Source organism: Heliangelus exortis, chromosome 10, assembly GCF_036169615.1.
Source record: "Heliangelus exortis chromosome 10, bHelExo1.hap1, whole genome shotgun sequence".
Lineage (NCBI taxonomy): Eukaryota > Metazoa > Chordata > Aves > Apodiformes > Trochilidae > Heliangelus > Heliangelus exortis.
The window spans coordinates 1,867,359-1,889,868 of record NC_092431.1 but is presented as its reverse complement, the minus strand read 5'-3'; the positions used below and the strand labels follow the sequence as shown (position 1 = coordinate 1,889,868).

The following is a 22,510-nucleotide window of genomic DNA, read 5'->3' as shown; positions in this document are numbered from 1 at the left end:
TGAAGGGGAGACACCTTTAAAATGTGTTTAAAACCAAGAGTTCTTCAGCAGTGTTTTTAAGAGCTGTTTCAGGTGTATATACAGAATTAAGAGATTTACTGACTTGATTTTGCTGAGGTTTGTCCCTTATGCTGCTCACCCACCCTCCAGAAAGACAGAAGAATAGGTAAAAAAAGCTAAGTACTTTACTCACCATCAAGAACCTCTTCAGGGAACCCAGATCTTTCAAAGTCATTGTTATTCTGGTTATACAAGCCAAAAAGCAGATAGTTTGCCAGTTCCCTGCAACCTTCATTGTATCGACTGTCTATTCCTGCAAAAAAAAACCCACAAAAAAACCCACATGTGAAGTGTTCTGTGTCCTCACACTGTACACCTGAAAAGTTTGGTTTTTTCCCTACTAAAAAAACTTTAAAACAAGAGTATTAACTCCTCACATTGTCAGTGAGCACTTGTGCCCATTGAACATGCTGGCAAAACAGTTGGCTAAAAAGTTTTTGGAAGCTGATTGCCAGATGCTGACATCTCTCTCTTGACCTAAATCCACAGGAATTGTTTAAAAAAAATTAAATAACTCCAGTTTTCTGCAGTGCTCTGCACCATCAGAAGTTGAGTTTTAGCTAGTGATTCAAACCCAAACATCTGTCTGTGCTCAGGATGCATTCTAATTAATATGTTCTTGATTGAAGCTTCCTAACGAACTAATCCCGTGACCTAAATCTCCTGCTTTAGAATACATGATTAAACATTATCTTATCAGAATTCTACTGCAACCCCTGAGTCACCAGAAAGCCACTGCAGGCTTCTAACATATCATGAAAAGATATTTTGACAAAATAGACAGTGCAAGGACAGCTTTCAAAGGAAGCTTTTTCTGGTCATTGGGAAAATACAAGGAAAATAATTGAAGATCTGCAGTATGGAGAGAGAGAGAGAGAGAGTGGAAAAAAAAAAAAAAGGAAACAAGCCACAGATTTCAGAAGTATTTTCATCTCTCTGGAAGACAGAGTGCTAATTCCTACTTCTACTGTAATAAATCAAGTTTTCTCCACCAGCAAAATGATGCATGAAGCAACGTCCTTGACATCCACACTTTAAACAGTCTCAACCAGCCCAAAATGTCTCCTAAACACTGATGTCAAATTTTCCTAGCAAGTTATATTAGGATACAGTAGGAAGGCTGCCAATAAACAAAGATTTGTTAGCCCTGTCCAAAGCAGAGATCAGTAGCTTGATAATGGAACAACACAGCCTGGATGTCTGGCTTTCAAAACTTACATCGGAAACCAAACTCCTCAAGAGTCCCCTGAACACCACAAATTGGAGCAAATTATATTTCTTTTTGGTTTTTTAACTCATGCTTCAGCTTTCAAGTGCTAACTTTAAACTGGACGTGCCTGCATCCAGCTCCTGAATCCCTCAGCTTAATAAACTCCCTTGTTTATTTAGCAGCTTTGGCCTTTGGAAAGCTCCCATTTATTCCAAGGTACCTGATGTTCTGTCAGGCTACAGAAGCAATAAAAATTCCACCAGTTCAAGGTGTGCTGAATCCCTGAACCTCTGCAGTCCTGCTCATGGCTCCACGATTATCAGCAGTAACACAGCACACTAAAATTTTTACAGATCTTGCTGTTTACTTTTTATCCTCCCTTCAGAGGACAGGAATACTTTAGAGCTTGGAGCAGTAATGTTTAAAGTTTATTTTCTCTTGGTTCTGTTCATGCATTACTACTTTTTTTGATCTTTTTCTTCTTCCAGTATACCCATCCTACACAGCCCTGTGAGAATGGACGTGAGAAAAACCTCACCAGCATTTAGTACAACACAGCCCAGCATTCCTTCAACTCTGTAGGGAAAGGGGAAAGCTTTCTCACCCCTCAAAAATCCTTTCTACCATACCCTTTGAATCCTCATTCCTCTGCTATCTAACTTCTAGTCCTCATCTCCCATTCAGACATCTAGAAAACCTTCTCAAAATGAGTCACAAAGCTCCCCTTGACAAAGGGAGTACCACGAGCAGCCAATCTTTCACTCAGGCCCTGGCATCAGTTAAGATTCAGCTATAAAAATGTTCAGACCCAGTCACTCATTTCCTTCCCTCCCCCTGCTGTGAGATTTCCTCTTTTCTGTGCCAATCATTTTCTGCAGAGTCTGCCCTGGATCTGGCAACTCAGAGTGGGCACAAAAGCAGATGAGAACACGCTGTCTGTCTTTATCCTCTTGACAATTTTTTTTTTCGTTTCCAGCCCCATGAAAGCAGCCTTACTAATATCATCTAAACCTCAGCATGACTCAACAATATTGGTGCCAAAACCCCCATCTTTGAGTGGGATTTTAATGACAACCAAGTGTGGAGACTTCATTCCAGGAAGCATCCATCCCATTGTTCTGGGGAACTGTGTTTAAAGGTAAGCAGTCTCCTTGAAACCAGTTACAGCCTCAGAAAGCTACCTGAAGATCATCTCTTTCCCTGACTACTTGGCAATTTTTGGAGGCAATCAGATGAGCAATAATCTGGCAGAAAGCAGGGGTTCTGACAGTCCCTTTCACAAGCAGCATTGCTTGTGTTTCACAAGCAAACATCACTACCGTGGCAAAAGGCACCTCCAACAGCATGGATGAAAAAGGCATTTGGATTTTCTCATCAAACTCCTTGCCTGGCTCTCCAAAAACCTACAGATCCAAAGTGGTGTGCTCAGGGTAAGAGTGAAGGAGAAAAAGGAGCAGATTATTGCAAAGTCTGGAAGATCAGGAGAAAAATGAGAAAAAAAAAAAAATGTCACCAATTGCTGTAGGAGTTTGAGGTTTTATCTGCATGCACCAACTCTTCAGGCTTGAAGCAAAGAAAATTCAAAGCTAAACACCAGGTAAAACAGACAAAAAGATGTTCAGGGGGGGCAGCTGATAAGCTGAACTCTTCCAGGAGAGGACATGTAGGAATTTATTGCTTGCAGAGCCCTGCCAGGCATTAACTTCCCATAAAACTATGAACTCTGCAGAATACTTGGGGTTTGTGTGGCTGGTTGATTTTTCAAGTTATTTACAGTTCCAGTTATTTACAGGACCTTTCAAACTGAGACTTTAATAATACTTCATTGTACTTTATTATACTGCTCTCCAGAAACACATGGAGTTAAATGAAGATATATAACCAGAGGAAAATAAACAGGAAATGAAACAATGCCAAGGATGAGATACCTCCAGAAAGCCTCTGCAACAGAACAATGGGGAAAGTTATGAATTAGGAAACCCCCACGCCTGTCTCCAGCTGAGCTGGGAGTTACTGAACTCCCTGCCTGTCCCCAACTTGTCACAGGGCTGGAGTGGGACAATAATTCAGTCCCCATCAGCTGCCCAAGAGCCATTTCTGCTCCTTCTCCTGCAGCCAGGACTCCTCTGACCTCACTTTGCCCCGTGTTTCACTTTGCTAAATTGGCAGAAAAGTGGTCTGGCTAAGCAGGGAGAAGAAAAAATAATCAGCTGCCTGCTCAGTAAAATGAAGTGGCTGCAAGGGATCAACCACCACTGATGTAAAAGCCATGTGGGGAGGAAAGAGAGGAAAGGGAAGGGGAGCAGCCCAGGGCCAGGCTGCAACTCCTCTGCTGCACAGCAAAAAGAATTCAGCTCAGCCATCCCTTGTACCTGCAACCACACAGCTGCTGACACAAACACAGCCTCTAGGTAAAAAAAGGTAAAAAAAGTCCTTTTTGTCCCAGCCACGCACTTCTGACACATCCTGGAGCATAAAAAGAAAGAAGAGTTGGTCCATGACACATTTGGGGGTGCGGGGACACCAGGGAGCAAACAGGAAGGTGAGGAAGAATGGACAAGTTACCTTTAGACACTTGTCCCCCTCAAAAAAATGTAGTTGTGGAACTGTCATCTGAGAGAAGTGGCACAATAATGATTAAAAAATGTCCCTATTGGGAAAGGGATGAACAATCAGTGCAACCTACTAAATGCTTAAGTTTTTCTCACATCCTAAGGGCAAGAGGTCTGTGTAGGATGGATATACTGGAAGAAGAAAAAGATCAAAAAAGTAGTAATGCATGAACAGAACCAAGAGAAAATAAACTTTAAAAATTACTGCTCCAAGGTCTAAAGTATTCCTGTCCTCTGAAGGGAGGATAAAAAGTAAGCATCAAGATCTGTAAAAATTTTAGCTTGGCTATGCTGAACTCTGAAACACTTGGAGCTACAAGAACAGCTCCAACTACAGTCAGATTTATAGACATACCCTACAGAAAGTAAAACAGAAACCAGATCAACTTAACCCTGAGCTGAAAATCCCTGTTGAAAGGTGAGATGCCAGAAACACCACTGTTAAATTATACTCTAAACCATTTTTAAAGTAGTTGGATACACCCTTTTCTTAGCAGCTCTAACAGCAACACACTCCAACTGGACATTTTTTAAGATGTCCAAGATACCAACCTACAAATTCCTTTTTCCTACCAATTGTGATCCCTTTTCTCCCCAGCAAAGAAGGCAGAAATGTTACCATTCAACCACTTTAAGATGGCAGGATTCTTTTAAAGAATCAGCTCGAACTACATTTAAATAATTGTAGCAGTAATTTCTCAGTTCTCATCTCTCTTCAGAACCTCACACAACAGTTTTTAATTTCAGTATAAATATTAATGGACTCGAAGCTGAGCAATGAAAGTTTATATTACTTTTATCTCACTGCCCTGCATGTAAAACTGAAGTTGGGGGGAGGGAAATACATTAAGTCTAAGTGATTAAAGACAGCCAAGTGAAAAATAACATGTAAAAAAACCCCACAAAACATGGGCATCTGCTTTCCAGACAATCCAACAGGACTTAAAATGTAAGACTACATATTTTTTGTCATCTGAGCCTCGTGTCTGAAGACAGATTTAATGCATTTATTCTTATTAACCAGAAGTTATGTGAGAAATCCAGCAGGCTGCATTGCACAGGTCAGAGCAGACAACAACACCCTCATTGTGGGCACTGAAAGAGATTAGGGCAGAGCAGAGATCTCCCCACAAAACACACCACCTATATTTCCCCAACAGAAATGCTTATTTACCAAGAGCTATGGTCTTATGCATGGGCTTAAATACTCCACATTTCACAGAGGATTACACCAAGCAATTCCTTCTGCCTGCAAAGTTTTCCCTAAGGCTGGGAGTGACTCCTCTTTGCTTGGTACTTCCTGAAGCTTCAGAGTTATTAAAGCCAAGAAACACTGCAGTGTCAATGGTAAAATGACACAACTTAAACAGATTTATGAAATTAGCCTAGCTAAGGCAAAAAAAAAAAGTACTTTATCCTGTCTGATTAAGTTTCACTGGAAGGATGACACAGTCACCTTGCAGACCAGTCACTAGGTAGCCAAAGGCTTCTAAGCTCTTACCCTAAAGGACATGGGGTAGGAAGTCATGTTATGGAGTTTGAATCAACCAAAAGAGAACTTGGTTATACACATTTACAAGTTTTTGTTTGATTCAGCAAAGGAGATTCTGCAAGCTTTCTTGCTACATCACTAAAAAAAAAACCCCAAAATGTAACAATGTTGTTTGATTTCTTAATGCAAGCCCGTTATAGAATCCAGAGTAATTTGGGTTGCAGACCTCAAAGGTCACCCAGTCCAACTCCCTGCAGTCAGCAGGGACACCCTCAACCAGGTCAGAGCCTCCTCAATATCTTGAATATCTCCAAGGATGAAGCCTCAACCACCTCTCTGGGCAGCCTGGTCCATTGTTCCACCACCCTCATGGTGAAGAACTTGTTCCTAATGTCCAATCTAAATTTCCTTTTCAATTTCTAACCATTACCCCTTGTTCTATCACTCCAGGCCCTTGCACACAGTCCCTCTCCAGCCTTCCTACACAAAGCATCATTAGGGCTGCATTAGATTTCTGTCTCTAACTAATAAATTACTTAAAACAATGGCACCTAGTCCTAGTCTATCATCATTCCTGAATTTTTCCTTTGGTACCTTGATGCTGATTATACACTCAGGAACAAGAGTCACTATTAGACACAGAAATTATATTCAAGCAGCACAAAGAAACCTGTTCTTTTCCTACAGCACACTTGCACGTGTCACTTTTATTTCCAATCACCCTTTTCCCCCAGCCCCAGAAGAAACCAAGCACTGCAGCCACATGCATTTAACTTTTAACTGCTTCTCAGGTTTCCCATGCCAGCCTTTAAATGAATTCTGATTTACCTCTCCTTCCTTCTCTTGAATTCAGCTTTTATTAATTCTGGCAGTTTCCTGATTATTCTCCCCCTTCCTACATCCCTCATAAGCCAAGCCTCTCCTCAGCCACCACCCTCCAGAGCTTTGCATCTCTCAATCCCTAATTTCAGTGCTCCTCTGCTCTTCATTTCCATAACCTCAGCATCTTCTGATCCCTTTCACCTCCCCTACCCAGGGAAACCATCTGCAACAACATCAGCCTCGAGCTTCTATGCCAAGCACCAGCTGGAAAGCACAAACTGCCCAGACAGCTGAATCTTTGCTCCAAATTGATAGGGATTAGATTCTCCCCATCTCTCCTTCACTTTGGACATTAACAGAGATTCTGTCTTCTCTTCAGCCACTTAATTTTCACAAGAATAGCAGTCTCATTGCTACTGTTGGAGCAAGTTGAAATCAGTAAATATGCCCAGAAATTATTTAGGGAGAAAATAGTGGAACTACCAGATAGCCCTGAAACAGGGCTCTGAGGAGCTTCATCTTTCTGAACCTCGTGGTATCTTTGCTACACAGTACAGTGAGAACAAAGGGAAGGGGAAAAAAAAAAAGCAAAACTAACCTAAAATGCAAAGGATTCCATCTGGTTGAGATTTGCTGCTCTGTGTCAGGATGCTCTGAATGTTTCGAAGGCGGCTGCAGCTGTAAAAGAAAAAAAAAATAAATAAATTCCCTCCTTCAGGTCAGTGTTTTGAAGGGCTCACATTTGGCAGGCTGAAGAGTTGACCTAGCTTTTTATTACACAAACTAAGCAGAAGTAGTTCAACTTGTGTAGCTGTTGTTTGAAACACATTGTAAATCTTCTATCAAACCAGCCCCAGTTTATTTATTTTTCTCCACTGAAAGTACAGAGCCCTGAGAGGAGACCAGAATCTGTAACTACCCCTTCTACCCAAGTGCTCTGTTAATCTTTAACCTCTTGCCAAAATGTCTGAGTTCCTCCTTAGGCCAGAAATATTCCTTTTCCTAGCAGAGAGCAAAGCAACCCAGGGTAGGTGATGCTCAGGTTGGGACAAGGGAAGGGAGGAGGCTGCAAGAGAGGAGTCTCAGCATCCCCAGCACCATCAGGCTGTTTCCACCCTCTGTAACTGTAGAATAAGGGCAAAAACCAAAAAAAAGCTGAACTCCAGATTATGGACACAAAACAAAAATAAAGCTGAACTCCAGAAGAGGGGCACTTTTCTAGAAAAATTTCCTTTTTTTTTCTGCAAGACAACTTAGAGGAGGCTGCAGGAGAGGAGTCTCAGCATCCCCAGCACCATCAGGCTGTTTCCACCCTCTGTAACTGCAGAATAAGGGCAAAACCCAAAAAAAAGCTGAACTCCAGACTATGGACACAAAACAAAAAAAAAAGCTGAACTCCAGAAAAGGGGCACTTTTCTAGAAAGATTTCTTTTTTTTGCAAGACAACTTAGAGGAGGCTGCAGGAGAGGAGTCTCAGCATCCCCAGCACCATCAGGCTGTTTCCACCCTCTGTAACTGGAGAATAAGGGCAAAAACCAAAAAAAGCTGAACTCCAGACTATGGACACAAAACAAAAATAAAGCTGAACTCCAAAAGAGGGGCACTTTTATAGAAAGATTTTTTTTTTCTGCAAGACAACAAACTGAAGTTCCACCAGTCAGAAAGTTAACCACAGCTCAGTCAAAAATTTAAATGAACAGCACTTAATGCAAATGATAAAAGCAGGAACTTTTCCTCCTCTCTACCCAAAGCAATCTCTAGATTATTTTCATACCATGTACTTTGCCTTTCTCATGACTTGTGTAATAAAACTGTGACATTTTTCTAAAATGTTCGAGAAAATTATAAGCTTGAAGTATAATCTTTGATAATCTAGATGAAAAGATGAAGAATAATGATAACCTAGATGAGAAAGAAATGAAACAACACCAAGTCTTGGCAAGAAGCAGAATTAATTTTAATATAAAGTTTTATTTAGTTGTCCAATCTGCATCTTTAAGCTAGGCAAAAAAATTCAGCTACAACAGCCACACCGAGAGGAACAGAATTTATGCTTTTAAGTAACATTTTGTTGCTTGTTCTAATACAGATAAAAGGCAAGAAATTTCACTGCTGATATTACTGTTTTCTTGTTTAGAGCCTCGTTTACATAACTGAGCTGTTCAGCTCCAGGAAACCAAAGGCTCTTACAGCAACACTGTAACAGAGCTAAATTTATGATCTGCTCAAATAAACAAGAATTCCTATTTTCATAGCCACTTAAGCCCAGCAAAAAGCAAATACAACTTTTTGGTAATACTACAATTATCATGCTCTACTTTCCCTGAAAAGCCAGAATGAACAGGAAAGGTTTGCACCAGAGCTCACTGGGGTGCAACTCAAACATCCACATTAAGGAGCAGACATTTGAAGGAAATTTCAGAGCAAGGACATAAGGAGTGCAAAGACTCCAGTTTTATCTTCTCCTAATTTCAGGCTGCCTGTTGCAGTTCTGAATCCCTCAATTATTCCATTTGCCTGAACCTTCCCACTTCACATCCTATGCTGAACTATCTCACAGTCCCCTATCTGTCTGGATGGGTATTTTGATCCAGTCTTAAAAAAATTAAAGCCATTGATGATGGCAAAAACACCTCATCAGGTCTCTCTTTATCCTCTTTACAATTTTTTTACATTTCCAGCCCCATGAAAGCACCTCTACCAATATCATCTAAAACTATCTACAACCATCAAATGTTCTTGCCCACGTAGGTGATGCTGTGAACTCCATGAAGGAAACACTGAACTTTATGCCACACAATTTAGCAATTTCTAATTCCTAATTCTTTAAAACCTAACTTAAAACTGAATCTCAAAGCTCTCCAGACTTAAGGCTTGGTATCTCCTCCTGGAAGATTTCTGTCCCATCACTAAACAAGACCCTGGAGTCCTTGGGTGAGAGATGATCCACTACAGCAAGATGTACAGTGCTCATTTTTTTATTAATTTTTTTATTATTATTATTTATTTATATATTTCCATGTCACAAGATCAAGAGTAGAAAAAAATGCTCAGCTCTCCACTGTGGGTACAAACATTTGTTAGCATGGAAACAAGGCTCAGGACCAGGAGCAGGCAGGAACTGCTAAAGCCTCTGTGAAACACTGGGAAATGGAAGCAACTTTATGTACAACCCATGTGGAAACAAAAATCTTTCTGAACCTGTCTGCAAAGGACAATTTAAGAGAAATTTATGCTTCCCATGCTGTCTGAAAGACACTGAAACGACTGGGAGAATGCCCCAAAATTTGTGTAATGACAGGAGAAGCAGCTTCCAGACTGACTTTTATTAAAACATTGCCCATTATCAGAGGATGCATCTTCCTGCTGCTGCTCAGAGTGAGAAAAGAAACTGTCATCAGAAAAAAAATAAAAAATATTAGGAATGTTTCCAAACTGGAGGCACAAGGGTTTTCAATAACCACCTTGCAGGAACAAGATGCAGAACTCTGCCTATTTGTGTTCAACTCCTCTGCTCAAAGCAAAGTTAAGGAATTCTCCAGCCAAAGACAGGTTTGTCTGGATTGGTTTTAAAACCTCTGAGGCAATATGAACACAGAATTCACACATACCTTGGGTTTACTATCAGGTTTTTTCCACTATACTGATTGCTTTAAAAGAGATTAAAGGGTAGAACTCAATTTGACAAAGAACAAGCAGGTAAACTCCTTGTAACTTGTGAGGAAAGATGCTCCCATTTATTAGAAAATAGATTTTTAACATTACAAATCTATTTTAACATTACAATATATGATCCAAGGCAAGTTATCCCTACAATAAGCTTTTAATTTTGACTTCACACTAACAACTTTGGCAAAAAGGAGCCCTTACTGAATACATTTATCACCTGAAAGGAAAAATCTCTGTAATGAGCCTGTGTAACAGGACCAGAGTAAAGCAAAACAGACATTTTTTGGTGTCTTCAACCCTGTGAAACTATTTTGATCTGGTCTAATAAGCTGGGTGGATGAGGGGAAGAGGAACTAGAAGAGGAAAGCACTTGTGTTTGTTCTGGGTTGCCTGTTTTTTTCCCCCCCCCTCAAGGTTTGGTTTAAGGTCAGGGATTTTACTCTCCTAAAACTACTTTCAGTATCTTTCCCAGATCTAACAACCCTGGTGCATCCCTCAGAGCATAAAAAATTCTAAGATTAAGCTGCTAGGAAACTTGTGCCAAGCAAAGCTGGATGCCACTGACACATTTCCTGCAGGAGACAGTCCTGACATAAAAGAAAAAAAAGCAGAGAGCAAATTATATGTTTGTTATTTTGTAATGAGCTGCATGACCCTAAAGATGTTTATTTCAATCTTCATCCTAAAATGCCTCAAGCAGCATATTTTTCCTCACCCCACTTAAAGAAGTGGTTTCTGTGAAAGAAATCTTTGAAAAATCTTCTTCACAGAAATATTTCCAACATCATTTGAAGTGTGTGTAAATCATTACATCCAAAGGCTACCATTAAAAACAGAAGACTTCTGTGTCTGAATCCAGACATTAATCAGAAATACTGAGGAGAATAAATAGAATTCTTACTACATGCTTTTAAACAATACAGGCTAAACTGTGGATAGAGTCAGAGGGGAAAAACTGGCATTTTCTCTCATTTCACATTAAACAGTCATCTGACAAAAACAAAGAAACTGCCATGGGAACAAAACTGCTTGGCTTTTCCCAAAGCAAGCATCCTAGCAAGAATACTGACTTTTTACTCCTTTTTATTTCACCACAGTAACACAATTTCAAACAGAAGCACACAAGAATCATCTCCACACAACATCACCCTCGGGGCTCCAGAACACTTTCCTGGAAGATGTGGCTTTGTCCACATTGGGACCCACAACCTGATTTTACAGTAGCTTTAGGATGGAAAATCAGCACTAGGTGTGTTAAAAAAAATAATTACATGCCCTTCTCAGGAAACCCCAAATTCCCAGACCTCAATGAGACTCAAACTTGGTTTATTCCAACGAGAGAGCCACAGAGAACCAGCCTGCTTTAGAAGTTGATGTAGGCAAAGTGAGATTTTTTCCAATATGTTGTTTTGGACAAATTATGTGATTTCTACATCCTAAAAGAGCCCACAGTGCTGCAAGGAACAGTCTCACCCTTCTTGCTGCCTTTGTATTTGCTCTACCAGTCTTGAAGCCATGTGTCAAGTCATATCAGCTTATGGATCCAAACAAACTCCAGCCCAGGAATTAAGGGAAAAAAAAAAAAAAAAAAAGCTTTTAACCATCAGCAAGCTGATCTGAGTGCTGATGAAAGCAGGTCAGAAAGCAAAGCAACATTTTGGGGTGGCATCTGGTAATAAAAGTGTGCTCGGGCCAATTAGGAACCTTCACCACGAGGTGCTTGATATTCTGCTGCTCTTGGACCATATCCAAAGAAAAGGGGAAGATAATTGACAGTCATTAACTTCGAAGAATTAGTGCTCATCTGTTCACATGTCTTCATACTAATTATGCAAAGTCCCTTGCTTTACAACAGCCCAGCCTGTCAGAACTCAGGAACAGAGGAGGCTCTCCCTGGGACCCAGGGGCGCTGGCAAACAGGGAGAGAATTTTAACCACCGCGTTTCTCCCAATTGGAAAAAAAACCCAGGAGCTTTTTGCTTTTAAATAATGCCACCCAGTATTTTCATTTTATTCCTATTTCCACACCCTATTTTTTCCTCCACCCCTGGTTGCCAAATGAATTTATTCAGAGCACCAAGTTGATGTTGGGACCCAGCGGTGACGATCGATCCGCGATCGGTTCCCGATGGATTCCCCCCGGCTGCCTCCCCATCCAGCTGGGGATGTGCTTAATGTGCCCTTCAGCTCCCAAAGGATGGGGTTTTAGTGTGGGGAGGAGGTTTTGCTGCGTGTTGGCAGATGTGATGCTCCATCCCCCACAAAGGCAAAGCAGCCTTCAAACCCCCCCACCTGGCAGAGCTTTCCTGGACAGCAGCGCTCAAGGGAAAAAATCAGAGACGCCCCTGCCAAGGTTGTGCAAATCCTCACATTGACAACTTCAGGGAAAATAGACCCACTGGTTTTTAACTTTAAGGGTTTGATTTTAAAAACCTAAATGGATTTATCTCTATTTTTTTTCCCCCCCCGATCTCACTTCCTGTTAACTTGCTGATGCTGCCATCTGTTTTCACTCTACCGACTAAAAAAAAAAAAAAAAAATCAAGTTAATTTTTCATGGGCCTTCTGTTGACCTCAGAAATTCTAGCAGAAATCTTATTACTGTCTGCTTATATTAGAGCAGGGGATTTCCCTGCCTTTCTCACAGTCTGCCATTATCATCATCTCTCTATATTGGTGAAAACAGGAGCAAGAAGTCAGACTGAGTTAAAGACTCCCAAAATGTTGCAAGTTTCAAAACCAATTTGCTTGAAATTAAGGATATAATTAGAACAATAACAGGTTTTCTCAGTTTGTTTGGTTTCCTTAGCTCACCAAAATAACTGTTTTTCTGCTTGGCACTCACACAAGACAATGGCAGTCATTCACCTTAAAATACAGGACAATTTTCCAGCTATTCTCAAAATTTCTCTACAGTGAACACAGGGAACTTGACTGGAGGTGGGAGCTCCTGAAAAACACCTCACATGTTTAGCAACAGTAAGCAGCAAATACTAAAATTGGATGTAAAGGAAGAAATTTCACCTCTACATTTTACAGGATTCTTTGCTTCTTGACTTCAACTGGATAGGAATATTTTAATTCTGTAATCCCAGACCTCAAAGCATGTAGGAACAAGCACGAATCCCTCCTCACTGAACATTTGGGACTCTGTGATGCTGGCTGCAGATTACAAGCTCCATGAGAGCTTGTAATGCTTTTGGAAAACAAAAAATTTTAAAAATGCTTTTGGAAACAAACAAACAAACAAAGAAAGAAAAATCCCTTAAGGAAGTGATAAGTATTGCCCAAAAAAAAGGGGATGGCTTTTCAGAGGGTGATGTCATCTATCATATGTCTGTGGTTAGTGGCAAATGAGTCTTTTCCTTGCATTTCTGAACAAAATTTCTGTGAAGTGCTTTGGTTGAATATCCCCCTCAGAAATCAGTGTAAATTGGTTCTGTTTGGTAGAGTTTTGCATTACCTTCAGCACATCTGAACAGTAGCTCAATTTATTACAAAACACATCCATACTCCTCCTGGGATTTTCTGTAACCACACTGGGTGGTGCAAACCCTTCAGCACACGTGTTTACTGGGAGTAACTCACAGACTGGACCCCCACATCAGCTCAGAGACTGGAAATAAAGTGAAATTCTGGGGCTGCCATCAAATGCTGGGGTGCCCATCACCTACACACTCCTGTGCCACTCAGACCTGCAGCCTTGACACCTCCTCTGTTTAAAAGATTGATTTACAAACACCAGCTCTGTGGTTTTACTTTATCTGCAGTGTGTTAGAGGATGCCAAGCATTCCCATACACCCCCCCCAAAAAAAAAAAAAGAAAAAAAAAAAAAAAGAGAAAAAAAAAAGAGAGAAAAAAAAAAAAGAGAAAAAAAAGAGAAAAAAAAAAAGAGAAAAAAAGAGAAAAAAAAAAAGAGAAAAAAAAAAAGAGAAAAAAAAAGAGAAAAAAAAAAGAGAAAAAAAAAAGAGAAAAAAAAAAGAGAAAAAAAAAGAGAAAAAAAAGAAAAAAAAAAGAGAAAAAAAAAGAGAAAAAAAAGAGAAAAAAAAGAGAAAAAAAAAGAGAAAAAAAAAGAGAAAAAAAAAAGAGAAAAAAAAAGAGAAAAAAAAAAGAGAAAAAAAAGAAAAAAAAAGAGAAAAAAAAAAGAGAAAAAAAAAGAGAAAAAAAAAGAGAAAAAAAAGAGAGAAAAAAAAGAGAAAAAAAAAGAAAAAAAAAAGAAAAAAAAAGAGAAAAAAAAGAGAAAAAAAAGAGAAAAAGAGAAAAAAAAAGAGAAAAAAAAAGAGAAAAAAAGAGAAAAAAAAAGAGAAAAAAAAAAGAGAAAAAAAAGAGGAAAAAAAAAGAGAGAAAAAAAAAGAGAGAAAAAAAAAAAGAGAAAAAAAAAAGAGAAAAAAAAAGAGAGAAAAAAAAAAAAAGAGAAAATGACAATATTTTAAGAAGCTGAAAAGGCTGGCAAGTGCAACCACTCTGCCCCCAGTCAATCTGATCCCAAAGACCAGAAATCAGCAGTTAAGCTCCAGTGGCCAAAGGCTTTCAGATCCCATTTCTGGACCACAAGCACTGCAGCCACAAAGCTCAAAGCCAGGTGCTTTGGTGACTTCAGCTGAAGCCCCACAGGAAGCCCAGTAAATGCCACAGATCTGCTCCTCTCCTTGGCAACTTCTCCTTCCCAAGCATTTATTTTACCTTCCTATTCCCATCAACCATATGGACTCACATCCCTCTTAATGCTGGCCACAGCCTAGCACTTCCAGACCCCTCCTTCCCTAACTTGGCAGAAAGCCACCCATATTTATTTTTTTTTTCCATCCTGTCCATCAGCAAATTAAATCAGCTCTCTCTTTGCATGGCTAAAATTCAGCACACTCCTTAAAAAAAAAAAAAAAAAATATGCAGTGAAACTGTGCTATTACCAAACCCTGAACCTCGGCACAATAACCTAAGGACCACATGGCTACAAACTGTTCAAATTTGGACACAGATCCATCTCCTGCTAAAACTGGTTGAGAAACCACAACAACTCTTCCCTCCCTGCACCACTGTGCTTCCAAACACCCCGCTGACTGCCCCTCTGAAGCTGGAGGAAAAAAAACCACAGACTTCACCACGACAAAATTAAAAGCAGAATGGTTTAGAGGATGCTAATAGGAGGCAGACAGACAGAGACAAGATAAAAATGGACCCAAGCATGGACTCATTCTGCATTTCCCCACTTAGACACAGTGAGAATTTGTCTGTATTATGTTACCAACATGGGTAATTAACACCGAAAATCTGCTGCCTCTGTTTTACATCAAGGTAATGCAAAACTCTACCAAACAGAACCAATTTACACTGATTTCTGAGGGGGATATTCAACCAAAGCACTTCACAGAAATTTTGTTCAGAAATGCAAGGAAAAGACTCATTTGCCACTAATCACAGACATATGATAGATGACATCACCCTCTGAAAAGCCATCCCCTTTTTTTTTGGGCAATACTTATCACTTCCTTAAGGGATTTTTCTTTCTTTCTTTGTTTGTTTGTTTCCAAAAGCATTTTTAAACTTTTCACAAAAGCATTTTTAAACTCTTGTTACAATGCTGAGGGGTCGCCAGGGTAAATGCCAGCTCCCAACACCAGAACTCTGAAGTATGTGGAAGAACTCCAAGAATTATCTCTGGCCATTTCTCTATTCTTTATATAGTCTTAAGAATTTTTCCATTCCTGTTTGGGACTTGGGGGCGGAGGGTGAGGGATTGTTTTGTTTTAAGTTATTTTTATTAACTGCCCGGTATCTGCTGACTGCTTGGGAAATTTATTGCAAACACTGGCCTCTCTGCTTCCATCTGGCCTGGGAAAAAAAAACAAAAAAAACAACCAACAAAAAAACTGCACCAGAATGAATGTTGAGGAGGAAAAAAATGAACGGATGCCATGCCTCCTGCAAAGATGCCAAATCACAGATGCTGTCTGCATCTCCCAGTGGAGCTCAAAAGCTTGCAGATGTTCACAGAAAGTCTGAATGTTCTCATGACGACTCTAAAACAGGATCTCAGATTACAAAATTCACTCATAAAGAGAGTGGAAACCATTTTCTCTTTCAGCTTGGGTTTTTTACCGTCTTGGGGTTTTGTCACTGATCCTGAATTTTGAGATACTCTCTGGCTATAAACAAATCCTAAGCTCTAAACAAGTAAGATTTATGTATTCAGTGCAACAAAAAATAATTCTCTGAAAAGGTCATTTTGCCTTCCCTCTTCTGACCAATTCAGTTTCAGGCAGAGAGGGAACATAACCACTCCAGAACAGCCATGTTCCTGGATTTCAAGCAACAACCTCCATGTCTCTCTCACACTGCAGAATTTCCCATTTCACAGGCATATTGTCTGCAGAGGGAAAACGCCTTTATTCCCTTCCCATCCCAAATAATCACAGAATTGGAAAACCTACGGCAAACACAGCCCCAGCCTCATTACCCTGGTAGCTTGGCCAAGTGTTTGTGTGAAATTTACATGCAATTGACTTCCAGCTACTCTATTATCTGCCTTCACCCTGCTGAATATTTCCCTGGATTGTGCCACTATGGAAAGCCCTTCAGCTCCTGGGTTGTTCTTTATGATATTCAGACACTTCAGATAATACCCTGGGAGCCTAATACCCGCACACGGGAACACCTTAAGGCTTTAATAGCAGCTCTAGCAGCCTAAGGACACCCGAGCTGACACCTGAGCTCCCAGAGAGCCAAATGCTGTTATTACCTAACACATCCCCACGCCCCAGCTCTTCTCGAGCTCCATCCTCCACATTTCCGAGCCTCAGAAAACGTTACTGGCCTCCATATCTCAAGCCCTTCCCCACAAGCCACCCAGGAGGTGCCCACACCACCTCCTTTCTCTCCACAATCCCGAATCTCTGCTATCCCTACCTTAATTCGGTTTTTCTGCCTTTTCCAAGCGTTTTTTCCCCTGCTCCCAAGGCAGCCCTGCATCCATCTCCTCCCTAACTAAACCCGGCACCCTAAACCCAGTCCACCCCAGACCATCCCCTCTCCAAGCTCTCTGAAATCCTTTTTGTCCTCCCACACAGGATTCAGGATTCAATCCAGGTCAAGCCAGCCCCTCGCTTCCCATCCTCTCAAGGCCACCAACGCTCCTCGCCCAGTCGCCACCTGCGGTTCACAGCCAGCCCCCCCCATGCCCCATGCCTCCACCCCATAGCCCACCCCTCCAACGCTGCTCCTCATGCCCCAAAATTCAGGTCTCCAAATCCCCCTGAAACACCCCCCAGAACCCCCGAACCCCCCCTCTCCTGACCGCCCCCCCACCCCTCTCCCCATACCCTTCCCACCGCCTCACCCCATCACCCTCCACACCCCATTTTCCCCGCAGCTCTCCCAACACCCCATCTCCTCCCTCCCTCCCCAAACCCCCAAAAACCCCCAACACCCCCACACCAACTCCCCCCCAAACCACCCCAACACCCCCTTCAACCTCCCCCCCTCCCTCCCCCTGTTCCCCCCAACAACCTCCCCGGCCCCACCCCACCAACCCCCAACCCCCCCCCCCCCCCTCTCCTTTTCTCTCTGCAGCCCCAAAACCCTTCCAAACCCACACCGCACCCCTCGCCCTAATGGGAGGCTCAGCCCTGACCTCCCCCCCCGTTACCTGACGAAGGGCTGAGCAGCCCGGGAGCGGCGCGGAGAGGGGCGCGGAGGCGGCAGCAGAAGCGCGGAGCGGCCGCACAGCGCCATAGCGACGGCAAAGCGGGGAACGGAGGAGGAGGAGGAGGAGGAGGAGGAGGAGGAGGAGGAGGAGGAGGAGGAGGGAGCAGCCGACAGCTCCGCACCCCGCTCCGCCCCGCACGCACCACCCCACTCCCCGCCTCAGGAACTGCGGGAGGGGCAGGAAAGGGGAAGGAGACAAAACCCCGCAGCCTTCCCCGCCCACCCCGGATTCATCTCAAGCTTCCGCTTCTCTCCGGCGGTTGCGGGATGGAAAGGATTTTCCTGCCGGGAATGGCGAGGTGGGAAGGCAACGCTGTGCGGTCCAAACCCCCCTCCTGGGAAGGGATGGGCTCGTCCAACGCCTGCTTCCCCGCACACACCCCCGCACACACACAGCGCTTCACAATCCCCCCTCCCCCGGAGCTCATGGGCGCGTCCAACCACCGCAAACCCCCCCGTCTGCTGTGCAGTGGCACCGTCCGAACCCCCCCGAACCCCTCCGGAACGCCCCCGGGATGGTGTGACAGGGACCCCCGGGACACCCCCAGGGACGGTGTGACACGGACTCCCGGAACGCCCCTGGGACGGTGTGACACCCCGAGACCATCCAGAACCCCCCAGGACAGTGTGACACGGACCCCCGGAACCCCCTCGGGACGTGTGACAGGGACCCCTGGAACACGGTGTGACACCCTTGAACACCCCAGCACCCATCCAGAACCCTCCAGGACTGTGTGACACGGACCCCCGGGACCCCCCAGAATCCCCAGGACAGTGTGACATGAACCCCCGGGACCCCCCGAGGATAGTGTGACACAGACCCCTGGAACCCCCCTGAGACAGTGTGACAGGGACCCCTGAAACCACCCCAGGATGGTGTGACAGGGACCCCCCAAGACCCACCCAGAACCCCCCACGACCTTGTGACACAGACCCCCAGGATACCCCTGGGATGGTGTGACAGGGACCCCTGGAACCCCGTTGAGATGGTGTGAGAGGGACCCCCAGTACAGTGTGACCCCCTCTGGGGTGTCACCAGCACCCCCACTACCCCCAGTGGTCCCTCTATGCTACCCCCCAAAAAATACCCCCCTCCCCCTTTCTGATCATCCCATCACCCCCACGGTGCTGGCTACATCCAGGGACCCCCAAACCTACACTCATGAGAACTGTTTATTCCCTTGACACCATAAATCTGGGGTGCCCACATCCCCTCCTCTTTCAGCTCCTCCATCCAGCCCAGCTCAGAGGTGCCAAGCTCTGGATTTTAACCCATTTTGTCCAGTTTTTCCTATTTTACCATTATTGCATCTTTCCACCACCCCCTTGGGCCTGGGTGCCAAAAAGAGAAAAAAAAAACAAAAAACCCAAAAATTATGCCAGAGGAAGGATTTTAATTCCAACACCCAAACACCTCCAAAACATCTCTAATTAAAGTCAAGATGATGGATCCACATCCAGGATTTAATGAGCTGTAGAGGGGGACACATGGCTTGACACCAATTAATTGCTCATCCTGTGGCTGGGGGATGCACCTCCTTCTCCTGCATCCTCCTGCCTCGTCAGTGTGACCCCAGGGGAGAGGAAAAAGCTGTTCCCTGGCAGGACAGGAGGTTGAGTAAGCATTGAGGAAAATCCTGAATTTGTTCTTGCTGCTCTCAGCATGTGATGTTTCCCCCCCCCAAAAAGAAAAAAAATTCACCGTTCATCTGTGGTGGCCAAACTCCCCCTGCTCGTTGCCATCCCTTGGTGGAGTATGAGGTAAGACCACTCTCCTGCATCTTATTTTAAGGGCCTCGTGCCATAAAAAACCCAAAATCTGCTGCTGGGGGGTGTGATGGAGATGGGGGCTGCTGGAAATAAACCCCTCTGTGCTTGGCAGTGTCCCCAGTGCCAATGGGGCCACATGGGGAGGTCATGGGGAGCTCACGGGGAGCTCTTGACTCAGTGCAGGTGAGAACCTTGTCCAAAGTGTTATTTTCTTTTCTTTGTTTTTCTCCAAAAAACCAAACTAGACTTTGCACCAAGCGAAAAGTAGGCAAGATAAATACTCCGGGCCATGACCCAAGTGCAGTGAAGCATTTTAGTTGCCCTCACTGATGAGTTTGGTGCCCAGAGGCCTCCAAGCCATGGGTTAATTCCCCTCAGCCCCATCTCAGGTGATGATGGGGAGCTGGCACCACCTCCATCTCCAGTTCTCCCCTTGGAAATGCTTTGAAGTCAGCTTGCCAAGGCAGGATCAGCATGGGAAGTGCCAAAAGGAGAAGCTCTTTTGTCAGCATGGCTAAAATCCTTCAGCTGCCCTCCAGGAATCCCTCAAACATGTCCCTCCTGCCTCTCTTGTCCCCTGCTCAAGCTTCCTGCAGAGCTCCCACTGGTCACCTCTGGCCAAGCCCATGGACTTCAGCCTCCAAAAAGCTTTTCCAGGCTCCCTCTACATCCAGGGCTCATGTAGGGAAGGTGATGTGTCCTAACAAGGTGTCCCTGCTGGCCTTTCCTTAAACCCCAGGAGCTGTGCTGCCTCCTTCCATCTTCTCCTTGGCAGGCGACCAGGACCAGGATAGCCACGATCCATCCCCATGGAAGTGTTCCCATGCCTGCTCAGGGACTTGCAGAGCTCCAGAAACACAGCAAGACCATGGTGAGAGAGGAGAAGGGACGGGGATCTTCTCCAAAGAGGGTTTTAGTGCAATTCCACTCCCAAGGACTCTTCATCCAACAAAAGAAGACATTTGGACCACTGATGCATTGCACCAGGCTGTTACCTGCAGCCCTGCGTTTCCCTGGGATGCAGGGGGATGGAAAAGCAGATCAAGAGCCTGGAAAAGACCCAAGGGAGAGGTCAGACTTCCTGGAGATGGAGCAAAGGGAAAGGGGTGCCTGGCAGCATGACTGGGAAAGGACACAACGTCAACTGTTTTTTCTGCTCCTCGGCTTCCTGAGCTTTGCTGTCCCACCATTGTTCCACATTTCGAGGGCTGCAAAAGCTGAATGAGACCCCTAACAATTGCCAAAAGGAAGGAAGAGGAAAGCAGAGTGCTTTGGAAAAGGGGGGAAAAGCTGCTGCTGGTGTTCCTTGGTGGGTCCTCCTGACCTAGATCTTGTCCAACAGTAAACCACTAAATCTGGGTTAAGTCTCTGCTCGCTTGACCTGATGGGGCTCTCTTGCTGTGCTTTCAGCTTGGGTACCTCCACATTGGCATCTGCCTGTGGAAACAGCTGCTTTTGCAGCCTCTCCTGGGGATACCTTTTTATTTTTAGTAAATCCCTGCTGTGCCAGTGGAGCAAACAGTGTTGGATCCCCAGGGACCAAAAATAGATGTTCACCAGCGGACGTGAACCTGGAGAGGTCTTCTCTTCTTCCACCCATCACGGGCACCTAAACTTCTCCCCCCAGGCTGGGGACTGTATTTTATTAAAAAATGAACATTTGCATCTGATATGTGAGATCCAGGGGCTGGAGCAGCTCTGCTCTGGAGCCAGGCTGAGAGGGTTGGAGTTGTTCAGCCTGGAGAAGAGAAAGGTTCAGGGAAACCTTGTGGCCTTTCAGTATTTAAAGAGGGCTTAGAAAAAAGGTGGGGACAGACTTTTTAGCAAGACCTGTAGCTTGATGACAAGGGGTGATGGCTTTAAATTGAGAGGGTTTCAGACTAGCTATTAGGAAGAATCTTTTTTTACTCTAAGGGTGGTGAAACCCTGGCCCAGGTTACCCAGAGAGGTGGGACATGCTCCATTCCTGGAAACATTCCAGGTCAGGTTGGATGGGGCTCTGAAAAACCTGATCTAGGTGATTTTTCAGATCAGAAAATCACCTGCTCATTGCAGGGGGCTGGACTGGATGAGCTTGAAAGGTCCCTTCCAATCCAAACCACTCTGGGATTCTATGATCCCATGCTTCTGGCACATGAAGGACCTTTCTCCATGAAAAGAGAGCAGTGGGCTGCTGGAATTTTTGGCTGTGGGAAGGATTTGTTGTCAAGGAATCATCCATGAGCCATTCCATAGGACGTTCCAGGATGGTGGAACTCCATTTTACCAGCACAAAGAAGTGTCCCCATCCCTTGTGTTCAACCAGGCAGAGGCAACAACTCCAGAATTAGAATCAGAGGTCCCAGCTCCAGTTCTGGTTCCGTAGATGGTGCCAGGCACAGCTGAGATGCAGCTGCTCAGTGGTGGCAGTGACAGCACCAGCAACAAATAAAAACAAACAGAGAAGCTTTATGGCTTACACAAACCCCACAGTCAGCTTCCAGCTTCCAATGAGCCCAGGATCCATCTCTTGGGGCTTTCAATTTATTTTTTTTTTTACCCTGATTTAGCATCAAGAGTGCAACGAGCCATCCTCCCACCCTGACAGAACCTCTAAGGAAATAATTCAGGGTTCTTAGAGAGAAAAAAAAAACAAAGTGGGTTGCTTGAGAAACAAACAAGGTAGTGCCCTGTTCAGCTTCCCTTCTGTCTGCTCAGGTTTATGGGATCCTGTTGCATTTCTGGGATCTCATAAATGTTTCAGCAGAGTCCACCCCCCAGGCAGTGTCCTGAGAGCAGAGGGTGTTCATCCCCAGAGCAAACTTGCAGCCTACAAAGCTCTTCATGAAAAATGTATGAATAGCACCAGAGAGGGCAATGAAAATTAAAAAAAAATAATTAAAAAAAGGCTGTAACAAAAAATTCCCACTTTTTACCTCGGGAGGAAAATTAAATAATAAATTATGATGGCAATAAAAAAGAAAAACCAACCTCCTGCTCCATTTATCCAAGTTCCTCAGGCTAAAATTTCTTCTCCAGTGCTATTTTGGAAGGAGAGATATTAAGATTTTCTCTGGCCTTCACTTATTGGTGAAGGCAGCAAAAGGCAGCCCCCTAGCCAAAGGCAATAAAAAGATGTTAGTCCTCCAGCAAGAGGAGGTCTGCAGGTTTGTTCCACCATGGATCTGGCA

The 22,510-nt window shown here is 43.8% G+C and overlaps 1 protein-coding gene across 1 annotated transcript in view; it reads right to left on the bottom strand.

Moving 5' to 3' along the window:
• Positions 1-17,733, bottom strand: part of DNAAF9 (dynein axonemal assembly factor 9) — a 77,263-nt gene extending 59,530 nt beyond the window's left edge. Inside the window, exons 1-3 of the mRNA XM_071753149.1 lie at positions 17,512-17,733; positions 6,795-6,874; positions 194-313 (exon numbers count right to left, since the gene is read on the bottom strand). Coding sequence (XP_071609250.1) covers positions 194-313; positions 6,795-6,874; positions 17,512-17,597 — 286 coding nt within the window. The 5' untranslated portion in view covers positions 17,598-17,733. The remainder of the gene's footprint in view (positions 1-193; positions 314-6,794; positions 6,875-17,511) is intronic.
• Positions 17,734-22,510: the final 4,777 nt, after the last annotated feature.